The 17,045-nt window shown below is 43.8% G+C and overlaps 2 protein-coding genes across 4 annotated transcripts in view; both read left to right on the top strand.

Moving 5' to 3' along the window:
- Positions 1-17,045, top strand: part of LOC118077328 (sperm flagellar and cilia associated 2) — a 104,814-nt gene that overhangs the window by 63,259 nt on the left and 24,510 nt on the right. For 2 of the 3 annotated variants that reach the window (XM_088653329.1, XM_060280324.2), the window contains exons 29-32: positions 3,858-3,996; positions 5,200-5,429; positions 14,777-14,883; positions 16,559-16,741. In XM_088653329.1, coding sequence (XP_088509455.1) covers positions 3,858-3,996; positions 5,200-5,429; positions 14,777-14,883; positions 16,559-16,741 — 659 coding nt within the window. Of the gene's footprint in view, positions 1-3,857; positions 3,997-5,199; positions 5,430-9,129; positions 10,211-14,776; positions 14,884-16,558; positions 16,742-17,045 lie in introns of those variants that run through there. The other variant, XM_088653330.1, reaches the window with a different exon arrangement.
- Positions 10,602-12,231, top strand: LOC148684463 (uncharacterized). The gene is made up of 3 exons (XM_088653331.1): positions 10,602-10,872; positions 10,968-11,091; positions 11,190-12,231. Exons 2-3 carry the CDS (start codon positions 11,066-11,068, stop codon positions 11,572-11,574), a joined length of 411 nt encoding a protein of 136 aa, XP_088509457.1. The 5' UTR covers positions 10,602-10,872; positions 10,968-11,065; the 3' UTR covers positions 11,575-12,231.

Genomic DNA, 17,045 nt, shown 5'->3' with positions numbered 1-17,045 from the left:
GCATTGAAGGCCGTCGTCTCCCGATGACCCCAGGACCAAGGTGTCTTCGTGCTGAGGAGTCGGTGGAGAGGCTTGGCTACAGTCGCTTTGTGGGGCAGGAACATGTTATAAAAGTTCAGCAGTCCCAGGAATGCCTGCAACTTCGTTTTGTTCTTTGGGGTGGGTGGGGGCCTGGTGGATGGCCCGGATCTTGGATTCCGTCGGGTGGAGACCAGAGGCGTTGACACGGTAGCCCAGGAACTCCACCTCCGGAACAGTGATCTTGCACTTCTCTCTCTTTACCTTGAGTCCAGTCTCCTGGAATCTGGTCAACACGGTGCGGAGGCGCTCGAACAGCTGTTGAGTAGACTCGGGTGACACCAATATGTCGTCGAAGTACGGCACCACGCCCGGAAGCCCCTGCAGGAGACGCTCTATAAGGCTTTGGAAGATGCCAGGAGCCACACTCACCCCAAACTGCAACCGGCGAGACCAGAACGCCCCTCGGCGGGTGACGATCATTTGGGCTTCCGCGGTGGCGTCATCGACTGGCAGTTGCTGATAGGCTTGGGCAAGGTCAAGTTTTGCAAAGACCTTGCCTTCACCCAGGGAGTGCAGCAGGTGCTGGACGACGGGAATCGGATAAGCGTGCTGCTGAAGCGCCTTGTTGATTGTGCACTTGTAGTCAGCGCATATTCTCACCGACCCGTCTGGCTTGACCAGTGTAACGATGGGAGTTTCCCACTTGGCATGATCCACCGGCTCCAAGACGCCCTGGGCGATCAACGTGTCCAGCTGTTCATCCACCTTAGCTTTGAGGGTGAACGGAACCCGGCGTGGCTTAAGTCTGATGGGGGCGACTTGTGGATCCAAGCTGAAAGATATGGGCGTGCCTGTGTATTGGCCCAGGGTGCCATCAAAAACCTTGGCAAAGTCTTTGATGAGGGCCTCTGTTTCAGCGTTGGAGATGCTGTTGATGCCGGTGACTTCCATGCCGAGGGCATCAAACCATTCTAGCCCTAGGAGGCTAGGACGTGGACCTTCAACCACCACCAGTCGGAGCAGGCCCGAGAATTCCTTGAAGGCAACCCGGAACCTGTCGACGCCTACTACGGGAATGTCATTTCCCTGGTAGTCTCTGAGATGTACGCTGTTGCCTTTTCGACAGCCTGGGCAGAAGTATTTTGAGTGTGTTCCAGGACACGATGGACATGGCAGACCCGGTGTCAATCTCCATATCACACGGGGCTCCTTCGATAAGCACCGTGATGTGTAGCTTGCATTGTGTCAGTGCGTTGGCTTGTCCAATTGAGGTTCCTGACAAGCAGTGGCAGAATGGTTAGCGCGAAACAGCTTTCGTTGGTGGACCGGAGTGAAGACTTGGCCTTGCGAAATGGTGAAGGGGGCGTGTCAGACGGAGCTGACCGGCATACCTTCTCGATGTGTCCTTTTTTTGAATACCGCCGACAGATGGCGTCCCTGAATCGGCACTTAGCGTGGGCATGGCGGCCTCCACAACTGGCACAAGGTGATTGGTCTTTGATTTAAATTTTCTGTGCTCTTGCTTGGTTTGGTACACGTCGTCGTCTTCGTCTGAAGAAGAAGTCTCATGGCTGCTAACCTCCTCGTGGTGCACCTGAATTGGCTTCTTAGTGGAGTGTGGGTTGCAGGCCTTGCGGATCTCCTGGGCGGAGAGTTCAGCAGCTTCTGCAGCTGCAGCCTCCTCCATGGCCTTCTGTAGCGTGAGGTCTGGCTTGGCGAGGAGGCGCTGCTGCAGACGGATGTTCCGGATTCCACAGACGACTCGATCCATCAGGGCGTCGTCAAGGTCCCGGAACTCACAATGTAGGGCAGCCTTCCTGAGAGCAGCAATGTAATTGCTGATGGACTCCCCCTCGGCCTGGTTCCTGTGGTAGAAGGCGTGGCAGGCAGCAATTTTAGACTGCTTGGGCTTGTAGTGGGTACGGAGCTTCTCTTGGAGCGTGTCCCATGGTGCTGCCTTAACGGCTAGAGGTGCAACCAAGGCCCGGGCTGCCTCGAATGCCTTGGGGCCGCATAGACTGAGGAAGAGACCCCGCTTCCGCTCATCAGACATCGCTGTCAGCGCATTTGCTTGGAGGAAGCAAGTGAACCGAGCAAGGTACGTATCCCATGATTCAGAGGCTGGTGCGAACGGCGGTAGAGGCACGAATGAAGCCATGGTTCCGATGCCTACGTGGATGGCGATGGAGGGCGCACAGTGCTCTAGCCAGAACGGTCAGCTCTGAATGTGATTTCGCTCAGTGATTTCGCTCAAGTGATCAGCTCATTGCATGTCCGATTCTGGCTGTGCTCTGCTGTCCTTCAATCCCACCTTCGTCGCCAGTGTTAAGTTGTGGGTAAGCATAGCAGACGACACAGCAATCTCCCCAAAGCAGCTCTTTATTCGGAAGCTGGAACAGAACTGAACTGCATTGCCGAGCTGGCCTGCTTTTATAGATCAAACATCACTCAAAGTTCCCTCCTAAAGTTCCCTCCTAAAACAACTGTCAAGGACCTGAGGGAAAACTATATACACTAATACATAACAACTGCCATAACCCTGGATAAGAATTGAAACCTAGTGAAACCATGTTGTAGGTTGCTAAACTAGGCCTTGCCCCAGGAAGCTGTATATAATATGACATCAGAGAAACTTGCTTGTTATCGCCTTGTTACCGGAGAAACTGGGGGAGGGGGCAGGGGAAACCACCATAACCATGGTTTGCTTGTCTCAGCTGAAATATTTAACCTTCGATAATGAAATCCCTGTTTTGCAAAGCCATTTCAACCCATGGTTTCACATCACACTTGCAACGTTTAGGTATTACGATATAATACTAACTAACAACGGTTAAGGGAAACTAATTTTGGCAGTAGCTGCAAGGCAGACAACTAGTAGAAGTGAGTGGCCACAAATATATTTATCCAAGTATTAAGACAATTTTAACCCACCATTCACTGGATGACCTCATGGCGGAATTATTTAAAGCAGCAGCAAGCCAACAAAATGAGAAGTAATGTACTGTATATAGAATAATAATAATAACTATTCCAACATAAAGCCACTCTGGGCGGCTTCCAACAGAAAAATAAAACACAGTGATCTATTAAACATTAAAAGCTTCCCTAAACAGGGTTCCCTCAGATGTCTTCTAAAAGTCTGTAAGCCCAGGTAAACGCATTTTAATCTGCCACCACAATGTCAGCCGTGTTGGTGCCTATTTAACTTCTGGGGAGAAGCCATTACACAATTGTGGAGCAATTTAGGTGACTTTAAAAGCAGATTAGTGGGGGGCCTGCTGGCCATGGAGTAAGCTGCAAAAACTGAGAGCTCCTGGATAAAATATTTTAGAAGGATTCCTCACTTTCTATCTATCATCTATCTATCTATCTATCTATCTATCTATCTATCTATCTATCTATCTATCTATCATTACTTTGTTTAAAATAATAAAATAAAATAGTAATGCAGATTAGACAAATTCCTGGATGCTAAGGCTGCTTGTCACTAATGATGGATATATACTATCTCCAGGATCCAAAGCATTGTGCCCCAGAATACTGGGGAACAACTGTGGGAGACGGCGATTGTGTCCAGGTCTTGCTTGAGGCTCACTATAGGCATCTGGTTGGCTGCAGTGGAAATAGGCTGCTGGAACGGATTAGCTTTCGGTCTCAACCAGCAAGTCTCTTCTGTTCTTCACAGGGCTCTGACTTAGAGCAGCCCAGCTTAGACCCATAGGATCAGACTGCCAGTTTCCCAAATAATGCCTCACCCTAATTAATGCTTGATTGCCAGACCTGTAAAACAGTGTTTGTATTCTTACTTGTTCTTAAAACATTTTTTTTAAAAACAGCGGAGGCTGCAAAATCTCGGCTTGAGCTGTTGAAAGCCAAAGCACTCGCTTTCACTGAAGATCTGCAAACGAAAGCAGAAGAAACATACAGGAATATGGAAAAATGGCTTGGGGAGAGATTCTTGGCTGAAATGGCAAGGTAATGCTTAATTTTGATGAAAGCATTAGAATAATGGAATCATTGAACTGTAGAGTTGGAAGGGGCCCCGAGGTAATGCGGGAGGCTTTAGGAGGAAAGAGGAATTTCGTGCAAGCCTCTACAGGAGCGGGTGAGGTGGTGTTCAGGTTGGAGTTGCACAGAGGCACACTCAAGGCCAATATGGTGCCCTTGCCTGCCATCTGCCACCACCTCGCTGCTCCCCCTTCTCTCAGTTGTGAGTCGGGGACCCGCCACCATAGCTGCCAAGTTTTCCCTTTTCTCACGAGGAAGCCTATTCAGCATACGGGGAAATCCCTTTTAAAAAGGGATAACTTGGCAGCTATGCCCGCCACCCGCTTAGAGATAAATAAGACCCCAGGACACTTTAAAGTAACTTCATTGGTTACAGCATGTGAGTGGTATTAGCCTTAGGCATTGAGTCAAACAACTACACATGACTCCACCCCGCTCAGCGGGGAGTCATTCAAGGGTTAACAACCAGTGGGTGGAGTCTGTTGATACAAGTACAACTGGAAGCTCCCCCTGATGTCACCAGGGGTCGTGCCATGGCCCTAGCCACCAGCAGGGCATCGGACAGGATCCACGACCGCCGGATCCCTTTAAAGGAATACTCAAAAAGGGAGGGGTAGGTGATGGCCACAACCTGCCCTCCAACACATCACACAGATTCCAATGCCTAACCGCCAATACCCGAAAAGTTGTGATGGTTTGCAACGAGGTAGGCAAAAAACCAAGAGGCTGGTGCCAATTTGCCAAATTGATAACAATTCCTACCAGGCTCTCTGGGCAACCAGGGCAACCAACCAAAGTCCATAGCAAGGTCTAAAGCACAAATACGACCGAAAGGGAGGGTGGGTGGGTGATCCGACGACTCCAGGCAGCAGAATAAGGGCATGGTGCCACCGCAGCCGCTTGAATACGGCTAAACCCTGCCCCCAAGCCAGCCCTATTGGCTGAGTGATGGGCGCGGTGCGGCAGCCAGGAACTGATGCAGGGGCCGAATACGCCCCCTGCCGATGCGGGAACTGGCTCCCGTTCACAACCCCTCCCCTCTGGTAAAAGGAGAGGCTTAAGCAACATTTCTGCGGAGAAGCTATTGGCTGTGGCTCTGTGTACCAGAGCTGCCCTTGGTTAAGCTTTTTAACCCCTCTGCCACTGTTTCTTAAATATGTATCCTTACAGTGTCGACAAATTAACCGAGGTTGCACGCCACCACATCGAAACCTCTACCAAGATCCAGCATGAATTAGTTCTAGAAGGGGTAGAGTTTTACATTAACGGTGATGTCAAAGTCTTTCCAGATCCTCTTCCTCCACCTCGCCCTCCATCGGTAGAAATGCCTTCAAATGGTACTTTAACTATTTCGCAGCTTAGCACGCTTCATAAGCAGTTTCTGCAGGTGGCACCTAAAGGTAAGAAATCACCTCCTACATTTGGTTGTTTTAAAAAAAGTTATTTATTTATTATTTATTTCCCCAAAGTATTTGTATCCTGTTCTACACACACACACACACGTACCAAGGCTTACACACGGAGTAGCTTACAGCGATCAGTAACAAGATGATCTCTGCCATGAAATACTGACTTGAGATTTAAAGCTACTAACAGTTTTATATCCCTGCTAGCAGTAATTCTGGAACTTCTTACAATGGTGAGTTCCAGTATATGGAAATGCTTCTTTCGAATATAACTAAGAGCAGCGTCAAAACACTCACGAGCCATGTAGGTTACCTCACACATTAACAGTCCAATCCGATACATCAGGCTCCACAAACTTGCCCTCCAGATGTTTTTGAGACTACAATTCCCATCATCCCTGACCACTGGTCCTGCTAGCTAGGGATCATGGGAGTTGTAGGCCAAATCCATCTGGAGGGCCGAGTTTGAGGAAGCCTGCTATACATCATGGGTCACCGATGTGGGGCTTTCCCTGGTGCCTACAATGTCCCATCCTCTGCCTATCCTCCTCCTTAAATTACTCTGGAAGGATGCCTTCCTTAGCCAAGATAAGACTTTTTGCAGTCTGTTTGTGGCACTGGGAGCGATTGGGACAGCAGTATTACAGTTGAGGAGGGAAGAGTTGTGGCATGCATGTTGCACCCACATCAGTTTATCCACTTTGCAAATGTGCTCACAGGACCAAGACGTTTAGCAACCCCTGCTGTAAATGTTTACTTGGGAATAAGCCCTACTTTGCTTCTTTAGCGCTTGCTCCCAGGAAAGGTTGAGTAGGATTCCGAGCTACAATTAGAACATTAAATACTTTTTAAATGGGTTGTTAATTGAGCATTCTTCCTGATGTGCTTTGCACAGTGTTTGCAGGAAGGTTAGGCGACATCAGCCTGGAAGCAAGCTGTAAAATGTGCTTTTTCTGAACACATAGATCTGCTCTTATATATTGACACTGACCTGGTAACAACTTACCATCAGCATTAGCATCGAAACATCTATCCCTGCCTTCTTCCCAAAGGAGATTGTGGTCTATTAAATGGTTTCCCAACTCAGGTGTGGAAAGGAGGTTGGAACATTTATCCACATGTGGTGGAATTGTAGTGTAATTAAGGAATTTTGGGAAATGCTATATAAGGAATTTTAAAAAATGCTAAAATATTCCTTTAAGAAAAGTCCCGAAATGTTCCTCCTTGGAATGATGCCTGAGGACATACAAACAAATGATAGGTGTGTAATCAGCTATGCGACAGCAGCCGCCAGATTATTAGTCGCAAAAAATTGGAAAACCCCAGAAATCCCGAGCAAAGAAGATTGGCAAATAAAATTATTTAATTATTATAATTTAGCAAAACATTATGAAGAAACTAGAGGAAAGAACTCAGAAGATATATAAAAAAATTGGGCACCCTTTTTTAACTATATTAAGGAAAAACTGGAAAAACCAAATATAATCTTAGACGTCTAACAACTCTGTTATGAACAATTCACTAAAATGATATATAACTTTGTTAATACAGCATGTATATATTACTTACCTTTTTCAATTCAATGAATTTTGGTATGTTAAGACCTTATGGTACAAAAGGATAAGCTTGAAACAGGGGGAGAAATATGGGGGGAGGGATAAGGGCGGGGAGGGATAAGGGTGGGGAGGGAAAAAAGGGATAAAGAAGACTCAATAACGAAATGTGATATATGTTTTTATTGATATTACTGGTTTGTATTGTTTTTCTTGACATTATTGTTTTTCTTTTGACATTAATAAAGTTTTTTTTAATTAAAAAAAATGGTTTCCCAACTCGGTGCCCTCCAGATGTTTTGGACCACAATTTCTATCATCCCTGATAGAAATATGACTCGAGCTGACAGGATGGCACCAGGTTGGGGAAGGCTGGTCTGTAGCAAGCTATCTGGAGTAGCCAGATGCAAAAGCAGGCAGGTGTCCTGCACCTTTTGATAGTTGTGAGGAAGGGGGGAATTTCTGTAGCTATAGTTCACCATGCAAGCCGCACCTGCTGAAAATTCCCTCTTCCACTCAACTATTAAAAAGTTCAGGAGCCTTGTCCTTGTTTGTATCTGGCCCAGCCTAAAGCTATCAGGGGGTAGATATTTAGTATCGGTCAAAGACAGCCTTGCCACTCCCCACGCCAAGCCCTGTTGATAAAATCTCAGCTCTAGATTGATTTGCATAGAGGTCCTTTCCCTCCTTGCTTGCCTCCAACTTGAGACAGGGTGCAATACACTGCTGTACCATCTGAACCAGGAATAAGAGATCTTCTGACATTTTTATATGTAAAAACACTATATGACTTTGCAGACCCCTTCAAAAGTACTGCATGGACAGGCAGAAAGGATTTGTAGAGCTTTGCTGAATAGTATCATATAGGAAGTCAGCAGAAAAAAAAGGAAACTTACATGCTGTATACCAAATAGTATTTTGACTCAGAATCAACCAATATCTGTGGCTTCAGAGTACTTTTAGCCACAAAATGAAGATTAGATCATACAGAGAAGCTTAGCTAGCAACATGGAAAGCACCCAGATTTGCTTAAGAGGCCAACGGCCTTGTTACTGATTCTTCCTATAGGAAAGAAAATTGCATTAAGTGGAACATTGACTATCTTAATAAAAGTTTTTTTTCCCTCAGGACATTTCCATTGCCTAGGAAAGATAACCCTTCTGGCCTCTTACAGAGCACAGTTGCAGCAATCAATACTCTTGTTGTTGTTTTTTTGCTGTTGGTTTTCAGTTTGATACTGAACACACTTTTAATTAGAATTGGACAGACTTGTTTGCAGCGGAGTCGATTAACTCCTCCTGCCCCCAGGATTGATTTGGATTGGAATTGGTGCTTATGAGCAAAAGTGGAGAGTGCTTGGGAAGTTTGAAATGGTGGAGACATTGTGGTTGGACAAACCAATGGAGTGGCTAAGATATTAAAGGAAATCCAGCCATGTGTTCAAAGGTGCATTGTCTTGTGCATTCTCTTAAAAAGGCTTGAAAGGCAGCAGTGGGGAGCACCAGTCACTCTCCTGCAGTCTTCAAACACCATTAGCTGATGACTGGTGCTACTTCAGAAATGGTGGAGGGAGAACTCTCTCTCCCTCTGCTCTCTCTGTACCAACTTCCACCCACAGCAGCAGAATGGGGGGGGGATTTGGGGGGGGGCTCTTGTTCTTCCCAGCCTCACCTCTTTTCCTTCCTTCCTTCTTCCCTACCATCCCTGACACCTGGAATGTTGGGGGATGTAGTTCCTGTGAGCAACTAATGTTGTCTAGCACTCTGTGAAAATTGCACTTCCCAGTGTTCAAGGCACAGGGTAGGGAGGAGGAAGAACAGATATAGGAGGAGGGAAAGGGAGAGTTCCTGGCTGTGTTGCTTTTGCTGCTGGATCAGCAGTCAAGTGGGTAGAAGGGAATTCTGCAGTTGAGATTAAAACCTGAGCTGGAGAAGAATTTTGCTTGCCTCATTTTTAAGGTGACCCTAATGAGTTGTTGAGGTTCATATTTATAGGTTTGGTAATGTGTCTGTCTGTGACTTACTTCCAAGTACTGTATGTGATCTTGGCCACTTAGGCTACTTATTCATGCCTATCTTTAGTTGTGTGCAACCACAATAATAATGCATCCTAATACTGAGTTATATTTAAAATATTTATAGCCATAGCAGCACTGAAACAATTTAAAAGCAAGAATATAACTCCAGGCATCCAAAAACAACCAGGAAAGAATCACCAGTTTCAACAAATATGGCTATCAAAGTACCCTTGGCTAAAACACGACAGTACTGTGCTTTGTGTCGGAAACATAACGTGGATTTAGGGGAGAAAACACACAATTTTTGTTCTGGGACTGATGACTTTGTACTTGAATTAGTCAACGACCACCACAACAGTGAAGCTCATGCATGGGCTACCTGTATGGATGCAGCCAGTGGCTCTGTCCCAGACACAGCTACCACTGAGCAGATGTTAAAGAGCATGAGCAAAACAACCTTAGGAAGAATAGAAAACCTTTTCAGAACATGCCATGCCATTGCCAAAACTGGACGCTCCATCACAGACCTGGACTGGATGTGTAAGCTGGATGACATGAAAGGGGTGGATATTGGTTCCATATTTAGAAATGACAAGGCAGCAAGGATCTTTATTCATTTCATTGCTGAAGTGGAACGAAGAGCCTTGAAAGAGAAATTAGAAAAATGCAAGTTTTTCTCACTCATTAGTGATGGCGTTACAGACAGCACAATGAGAGAAGCTGCCCTGGTGTACGTACGTTTTGCACTCCAAGGGAAGATCCATTGCCAGATTGTTGGAGTTCAGTCGGTAGACAAATGTGATGCAGCTGCTGTGAAGAATGCCATTGTGCAAACATTACAGACCAGTTTGCAGCTCAATTTGCCAAGCCAAGACTGGGCAAGAAAACTTGTTGGCTTTGGAAGTGGTGGTGGAGACATTATGGTTGGACAAAACAATGGGGTAGCTAAACTATTAAAAGAAATACAGCCATGTGTTCAGAGTGTGCATTGCCTCGTGCATCACCTTGAAATAGCTTACAAGGCAGCACTGAAGAGCACCCAACTATACACCATTCTAACAGAGCTCTTGCAAAACATGTACTACTATTACAACTCTCTACTGAACAAGAACAACCTCAAGCTAGTCTATGAAGATCTCAACCTGAGAACATCCATTCCTTCTCAAATTGGTGGCTCCCAATGGCTTCTTCGCCTACAGACAGCTCTTCAGATCCTTCTGAAAGGATACCCAGCATTTGTCCTACACATGAGTAAGGTAAAGGCTCTTTAAAACCAAGCATGATTTGAAGAAATAAGTGAATAAGTGCATTTGGTCATTGCTTTACTGACTTGTTTTTCTTGCATCCAGGTAGAAGAAGAACCATGTTCCTCAAATCACCAGAAAGCCAAAGACCTCTTAAAGCTTCTTCTGAAAACAGACATTGTCAAGTTTTCTCACTTTTTGCTTGATGTCATTAATGTCCTCAACATCCTCTCCCGCGTCGCCCATGATCAGAACTCTTCCATCGCAGATGTGTTCGCAACAAGCCAGTCAACACTGGAAACACTCCAAATGTACCAAGCAAGGTTGTATATGCCTAACCAAAACTGTATATGAACTGGATGTATCCAAATCAAAGGCACACAGTACATTCATTAAATGTAATATTTTTTTCAGATCAGGGCCAAGGGAGCGTCTGGTGGAAGCCATCACACATTTTCATGGTCACCAGCTTGTAGGAGATGGTGACATATCAGCCATCCGGATAGAATTAATAAGCAATCTTTTGAAGCGGCTGCGCAATTGCTTCTGTGATGCTAGCGAAGATGTTTTGAGAGCAAGTGCTATTGGAAGTTTTAAGCTGTGGCCAGACAAAATCGAGCCAGGTACAGAAAACCAGACTACATCCAAAGGGATTGTTTCTTTCCAAAATGCATTGGTGGTTTGTTTGCTTTTAGAATTAATATTCAACCTCTTGCAGAATTTGGTGAAGTGGAAGTGTCTGTCTTGACGAAGTATTATGAGCCGGTCCTGGAATGTGCCAACGTGAAGGTTTATGAAGTGGAGACCGAATGGAACATGTTAAAAGCAGAGCTGTATAATAGGTATAAAAATAACAAACAGGATGACATGAAATTCAAACAAATTTTCTGAATATGTCAGTGGGAGAAACACATTTAGTAACAGTTGTTATCCTTTCTAGATATCAGAGCATCCGGAGATTGACATGGGAAGCAGTGAACACAGATTATTCTCATAAATATCCAAACATCTTGACACTGGTAGACCTTGTCTTGACGCTACCTGCCGGTTCTGACGAGGCGGCAAGAGGCTTCTGTCAGATGAAACTTACGATGATGAGGCTACGTTCAAAGCTGGTGTTTGAAAGCATGACCGATCGCATGGTCATTCTGATGAATTCTCCAGATATCAAGAAGTTTGACCCCCAAAAGGCTATCCAGTTGTGGAATATTTCCTCACAAAGGAATAGGAGACTACAGGCTGAGCAGGGCATGGTGAACCCTGAGACGCCAGATTGTTCATCTGACTCTGAATGGGAAAGGGAAAGCTCAATCGGAAGCTATTAGATGTGAAACACTCTCTCCAGCTGTCTCCTCAAATATTTTTAATAATGTGCGTTGACTTTTCCTTTTCCTTTTTTTTTTTTGGTAACTATTTACTGGACAATTTCTATTTATTTATTTATTCAACCAAATTTATATACTGCTTGATTATAATGGAACATCTAAGAGCACATATAATGTCTTATGAAACTAACACATACATTGAGATGGGAAGGGAGAGAAATAAGAAGTATATCTCTTGGAAAAGCTGTATATATATTTATTTTCAAACTGCTAGGTATTGTCAGAATATGCTTACGAGGTATTACTTTTGAAATATGTGGTATTGGATTGGCATACGAAATTACCAAGTATCATTTTTCTCTATATATGTGGGTGGGGGGTTCATTTTTATAAATTGAAGTGTACACTCTTGACTCCTTGATGGAACTTCATAGTCTTCCTTCTTTCTGTTAAGCTGCAATTAAGTTGATTTTATTTTATTACTGTCTTTCTAAGCGCTTGGAATTTTCCAATATATTTATAGCAAGTGTTTAGGAATATTATGATTCTGGCTAGATACTGAGCAATGAAAACAATAATTTGAAATAACTGTTTATTATCCTGTATTGTATTACATAAAATATTTTATCCCTGTTATGGTTATTATGGATAAGCAAATATTTGTACTGTTTTTACTGACATCTGGTTTCCTGTTCATTTTCATTTTTCTGGAGATTTGACATGTAAAAATAATTGCCTGTGGGAGGGAAATAAGGATTGATTCCCCCAATAATCTGGACTTTCATAATTGTTCCGAAGAGTCACAGTATTCATTCATGCATTTCTTCATTCTTAATTGCTGCAACTGTTCTACTTAGTGTTTAACTGGATTAAAAACAAGCAATGGAAGAGAACACTTTTTATCAAACGCCTAACTACGAAGGCGTGCTATGGTCCATGGGGTCACAAAGAGTTGGACACGACTACAAAGGATGCCAAGACACTTAATTTTTCTTATCTGCAAAATAATAAGAGAAAAGAAGAGATGAGACTTTCACTGCCAGCAGAAACATGCAGAATGAAAAATCTTTGTACTAAAAATTAGTTAAGGATATTGCCTCTTTTACACATGAAGGATATCACCTGTGAATAAGACATCTTAAATGTTCCTGGTTCCAGAAGGTATCGCAGCATCATCTCTTGTACCTTGATGCTTTCAGATTCAATAGCTGCAACCATAGATTTAGAACCCCGCTACTTTTGAATGCATGTGTAGCTTGATTAACTGGTTGACCAATGTAGAGCTTGCTAAAAGTAGTCATGGCCCAAGAGGTCATTATGCATGATCTAGCAGCAGTAAAGGAACAAACCCATTTCCCTTTTCCCTCCATACTTGGCAGAGGTAGCTAAGAAGACGGGGAAGAACCCATGGGGCACAAATTGCATGGGTGCCCCCATACATCTGTTTTTCAACCTGTTTCGCATAGCGAATGTCCATACAAATACTGGTTTCCACTTAGATGCACTGTAGTCAAATGACTGTAGAGAAAGACTTTCCTAAAATTTATAGCTTTAAAAATGCATACTTTTAACACTTTGTAAAATGTATAGCATTTTTGTGGATGACAGTAATAGTACCCAGCTCATTATCATTTCTCTCTCACCAAATCAAACCTTTGTCATTTAGGAATCAACCAACATTTCAGATATTCACATAATCAAATGCACCATTGTGCACATAGATCAAGTGGGTGGGTGCATGCAGCATTTGGCATATACTGAAACTTACAACCACCCTTTCCCTCCCTACTGTAGACTGGAGGAAATTACCTCCCCTGAAGGTGCTTTTTGCATTGGGTGGAAACCCACTATTATAATTCTTAAGTTATTATTATATAAACTGCTTGGCTTAAGCGTCTATCCGTAGTTTCTAAAAGCTGTGCTGCATAGGAGCTTCTCTTAAAAAAGAAAGAAAGAAGATTACATTGTTTACTTGTAGCAGCTAAGATTCCTCTGCAGACATCTCATACTTCCTCTAAGGATCCACATTGCCGGCTTTCAGCTTTAATTATATGAAATGACAACTTGCCTAATTTGGATCAGACCTCCCCCAACTTTATTTCATGTATATCCCACTATTCCTACAAGGAGGTCAAGGCCTCCTTATGCTTTAATCCACCCTGTGTGGTGAGTTAAGCTAAGACTGGCCCAATGTTACTCAAGTCAACTTCATGGTTGAATGGGATTTGAATCCAGTTCTCCCTGGAGTTAGGCTGGCACTCTAGTCACTACAACAAACCCCCGGGGCTCATGACAAAACATAGGCTGCCAGCTGCTATATCTAACTGGCAGGCTACATTTGACTTGCTGGGTCACAAGCCAAGACCATTTTGCTCAGAATTGTCTACACTAACTGGCAGAACCTGGGACCTTCTGCATGCAAAGCAGATGATCTGTCACAGGGCTGTGGGTCTTCCCCAAATGGTCACCCACAATTCAGAATAATGCGATTTTGTTAAGCTGTGCTTTCTGAGTTTCAAGTACTGCATCAGATGCCTATAAGAAAAAGCACCCAGGCAAGCAGCTCAATCCTACACACGCCTGCTTGGAAGTCGGAAGTCAATGGCAATGTATTCCGCATGGCCTAATCTCCAAATAGCTGTGCACAGGATTTGCCTTTAAGCATGGCTGCATTTCATTCAAGTTCCCATCGTTAGCTTCGTACCTCTGCGATGGATCAGGCAAAACAAAAACAAAGAAAAAACTGCTTGTTTGCGTTACAAGGTCGGGAAAGACTCAAATTAATTTGCACAGTGATATACATACATTTTCCTATCTGATTTTAAGAACCAATTATCTTGCAGTTCTAAAGAAAAAGAAATTAGAATCGCAGACACAGTGAATGTTTATTGACACACTGGGACTTACTCCTGAGTAAACATGTGTAGGATTGTGCTTTCAGTTTCTTATTGTATTATTACTGAGTAAATTGTACAGCATGTATGGCTACACATAGAATTTTGGACAAAAAAGCCATGCTGCAGTGTGCAACTACAATTACAGCGTGCAATTTCAGTTTTTGTATAATTAGGAAATAAAAACGAGAGGTAGATGTGATATGCCTCATCAGGAAGAGGCAAATTTTAAGATTATAACAGATTATAAACTGTTCATATCAGTCCCAATGTGACACTTTTTTTGTTTTCTCTTGTCATTTGTCTAGGTTTAATACCATGCAAAACATTCATTGACATTGTTTATGATTTGATTACTATGAATCTTGGCTCAAACTCGCTTCCTGATCCTTGGCTACACCTCTCCATTTATGATGTGAGTGCTCACTCTGTCCACTATTCCTGTGATTTTTGACAATCATTTGCTGTGTTGACTAGATGTACAATTGAGATGCTTACAAATTTAAATGAATGCTTACATTGCTAGAATAGGATATGTGTCGTTATTATAGAATTTATAGCCTTTGGGGGCTAATGGCCTTGCGATTAAAAAAGAAAAAGGTAAAATACAGCAAAAGCATTTAAAAAAACATGACTACATTAGCCCAGTGTTTCCCAACCTTGTGCCTCCAGCTGTTTTCGGACTACAATTCCCATCATTCCTGACCACTGGTCTTGCTAGCTAGGGATGATGGGAGTTGTAGTCCCAAAACATCTGGAGGCACAAGGTTGGGAAACACTGCATTAGCCATCCACAAAACAATAAAATGTAGTTACCATAAAAAGAATGACTATGGAAGTAAACCAGATTGCACTGCAATTTCTGTGAGACGTACATCTTTTTTGCTTACGAAATTGATCAGGTACACAACAGTACTAGTGAATAAACCCAGCTTGTTATCTGCAAAGATAGGATCCTGGCTGCCATGTCAATTTGTTGTATGCCGGGCAGCCACTGAAAATTTCTTCCTTCCATAATCCAATACTTGTAGGTGGAATTGTGGAGGCTTGTTGAAATCATAGAATTGGAAGGGACCCAAGTGTCATACTAGTCCAATCCACTGCATAGCAGAAACCTCAGCTAAAGCATACATGACTGATGGCCATTCAACCTCTGCTTAAAAACCCTCAAGGAAGGAGAGTCCACAACCTCTCGTGGGAGCCTGTTCTGCTGTCAAACAACTCTTGCCACCAGAAAGTTCCTCCTGATGTTTAGTCGGAATCTCCTTTCTTGTGACTTGAATCTATTGGTTTTGGTCCTACCCTCTAGTGCAGGAGAAAACAAGCTTGCCCCATCTTCTATTTTGACAGCCCTTTAGATATTTGAAGATGGCTAGCGTATCTCCTCTCAGTCTCCTATTTTCCAGGCTAAACATAAGGCTTGGTTTCCAGACCCTTGATCATCTTGGTCAACCACCCCTGCACACGTTGCAGCTTGTCAACATCCTCCTTCGGAATTCATTTTGTCAGTTTTGGCCCAATTCTCCAATCTTCTAAGGGTCATCTTGAATCCTGATTCTGTCTTCTGCAGCATCAGCTACCCCTCTCAGTTTGGTGTCGCCTGCAGATTTGATCAGCATCCCCTCAATTCCTTCATCTGTCATTTGTAAAGACATTGAACAACAACGAACCCCAGAACAGAACCCTGTGACACCCCTCGTCACTTTTCCCAGGATGACAAGGAATATTTAGTGAGCACTCTTTGAGTTCAGTCAGCCAGCCAGCTACAAATATTTGCCTGCATTCAAATGGAGGCAAGGGTCCCTTGCTTTCTGCTGGAGCACTGTCTCGTGTCACAAAGCAGAAGTCCTGTGTTGATCCAAGGCATTAAAATGTCTCTTTTGAAAAACGTTTCCGTCAATTGATGTCATGGACTATATTTCTGCCCAGTTTCAGCTTTCTGTCTGTTTGGGGAGCAGTCCGTGATTTTGAAACCAAAGTATTCTTCTGTCTGTATGAGATACACAGTGCATAAAATGGCCCTGCCCTTAATTACCCATTCCACTTATTTTTACTGTGTTACATAAACTTGTGTATTTTGGATGTTACAGTTGCAGGGCCTGGCGGCAGCATTAACAGTAGACTCGGACACTGTGGATTGGCGTATATTCTTGCAAGCAGCTTCCCAGCCTTGGCCTCAGCCCTCAGTGACGGAGTTTCTCGAAACGCTGCAGAGATTCCAGGAAGTGGATGTGGATGGATCGGGCTTTGTCACAGAGGAAGAGTATGATCAGGTCCCAGTTCTTTCTTTCCTCCAGTTTTATTCTTTGTGGCTGTGAGTCCCAATGAAACCAGTGGGACAAGCAGCCAGCCAGCCTTCACATCCTGTGGGCCACAAGCCCTGAATTGGGGTGGAGGGAAAATTCAGTTCCATTCACATTTAAAGCCCGGTTTACCAAATTTGCACAATATGGAAGCCAAATCACGGGCTTCCTTGAAAACTCGCTCTCATCTGAATTTTGCAGTGCTGTGCCCCAAGCGCATAGTGTTCACAAACATGCATATACCAGGGGGAAATGTGCAAAAATATCAAGGTAT

Source organism: Zootoca vivipara, chromosome 10, assembly GCF_965207765.1.
Source record: "Zootoca vivipara chromosome 10, rZooViv2.hap1.1, whole genome shotgun sequence".
In the NCBI taxonomy this organism is placed as follows: domain Eukaryota; kingdom Metazoa; phylum Chordata; class Lepidosauria; order Squamata; family Lacertidae; genus Zootoca; species Zootoca vivipara.
This window is presented reverse-complemented; position numbering and strand designations above follow the sequence as displayed.

Bases quoted from the DNA above. Each gene is read 5' to 3' on its own strand.
- LOC148684463 (XM_088653331.1), top strand. From the start codon at position 11,066: ATGTTAAAAGCAGAGCTGTATAATAG. The intron at 11,092-11,189 runs GTATAAAAATAA...TATCCTTTCTAG, and splicing joins AAAGCAGAGCTGTATAATAG to ATATCAGAGCATCCGGAGAT.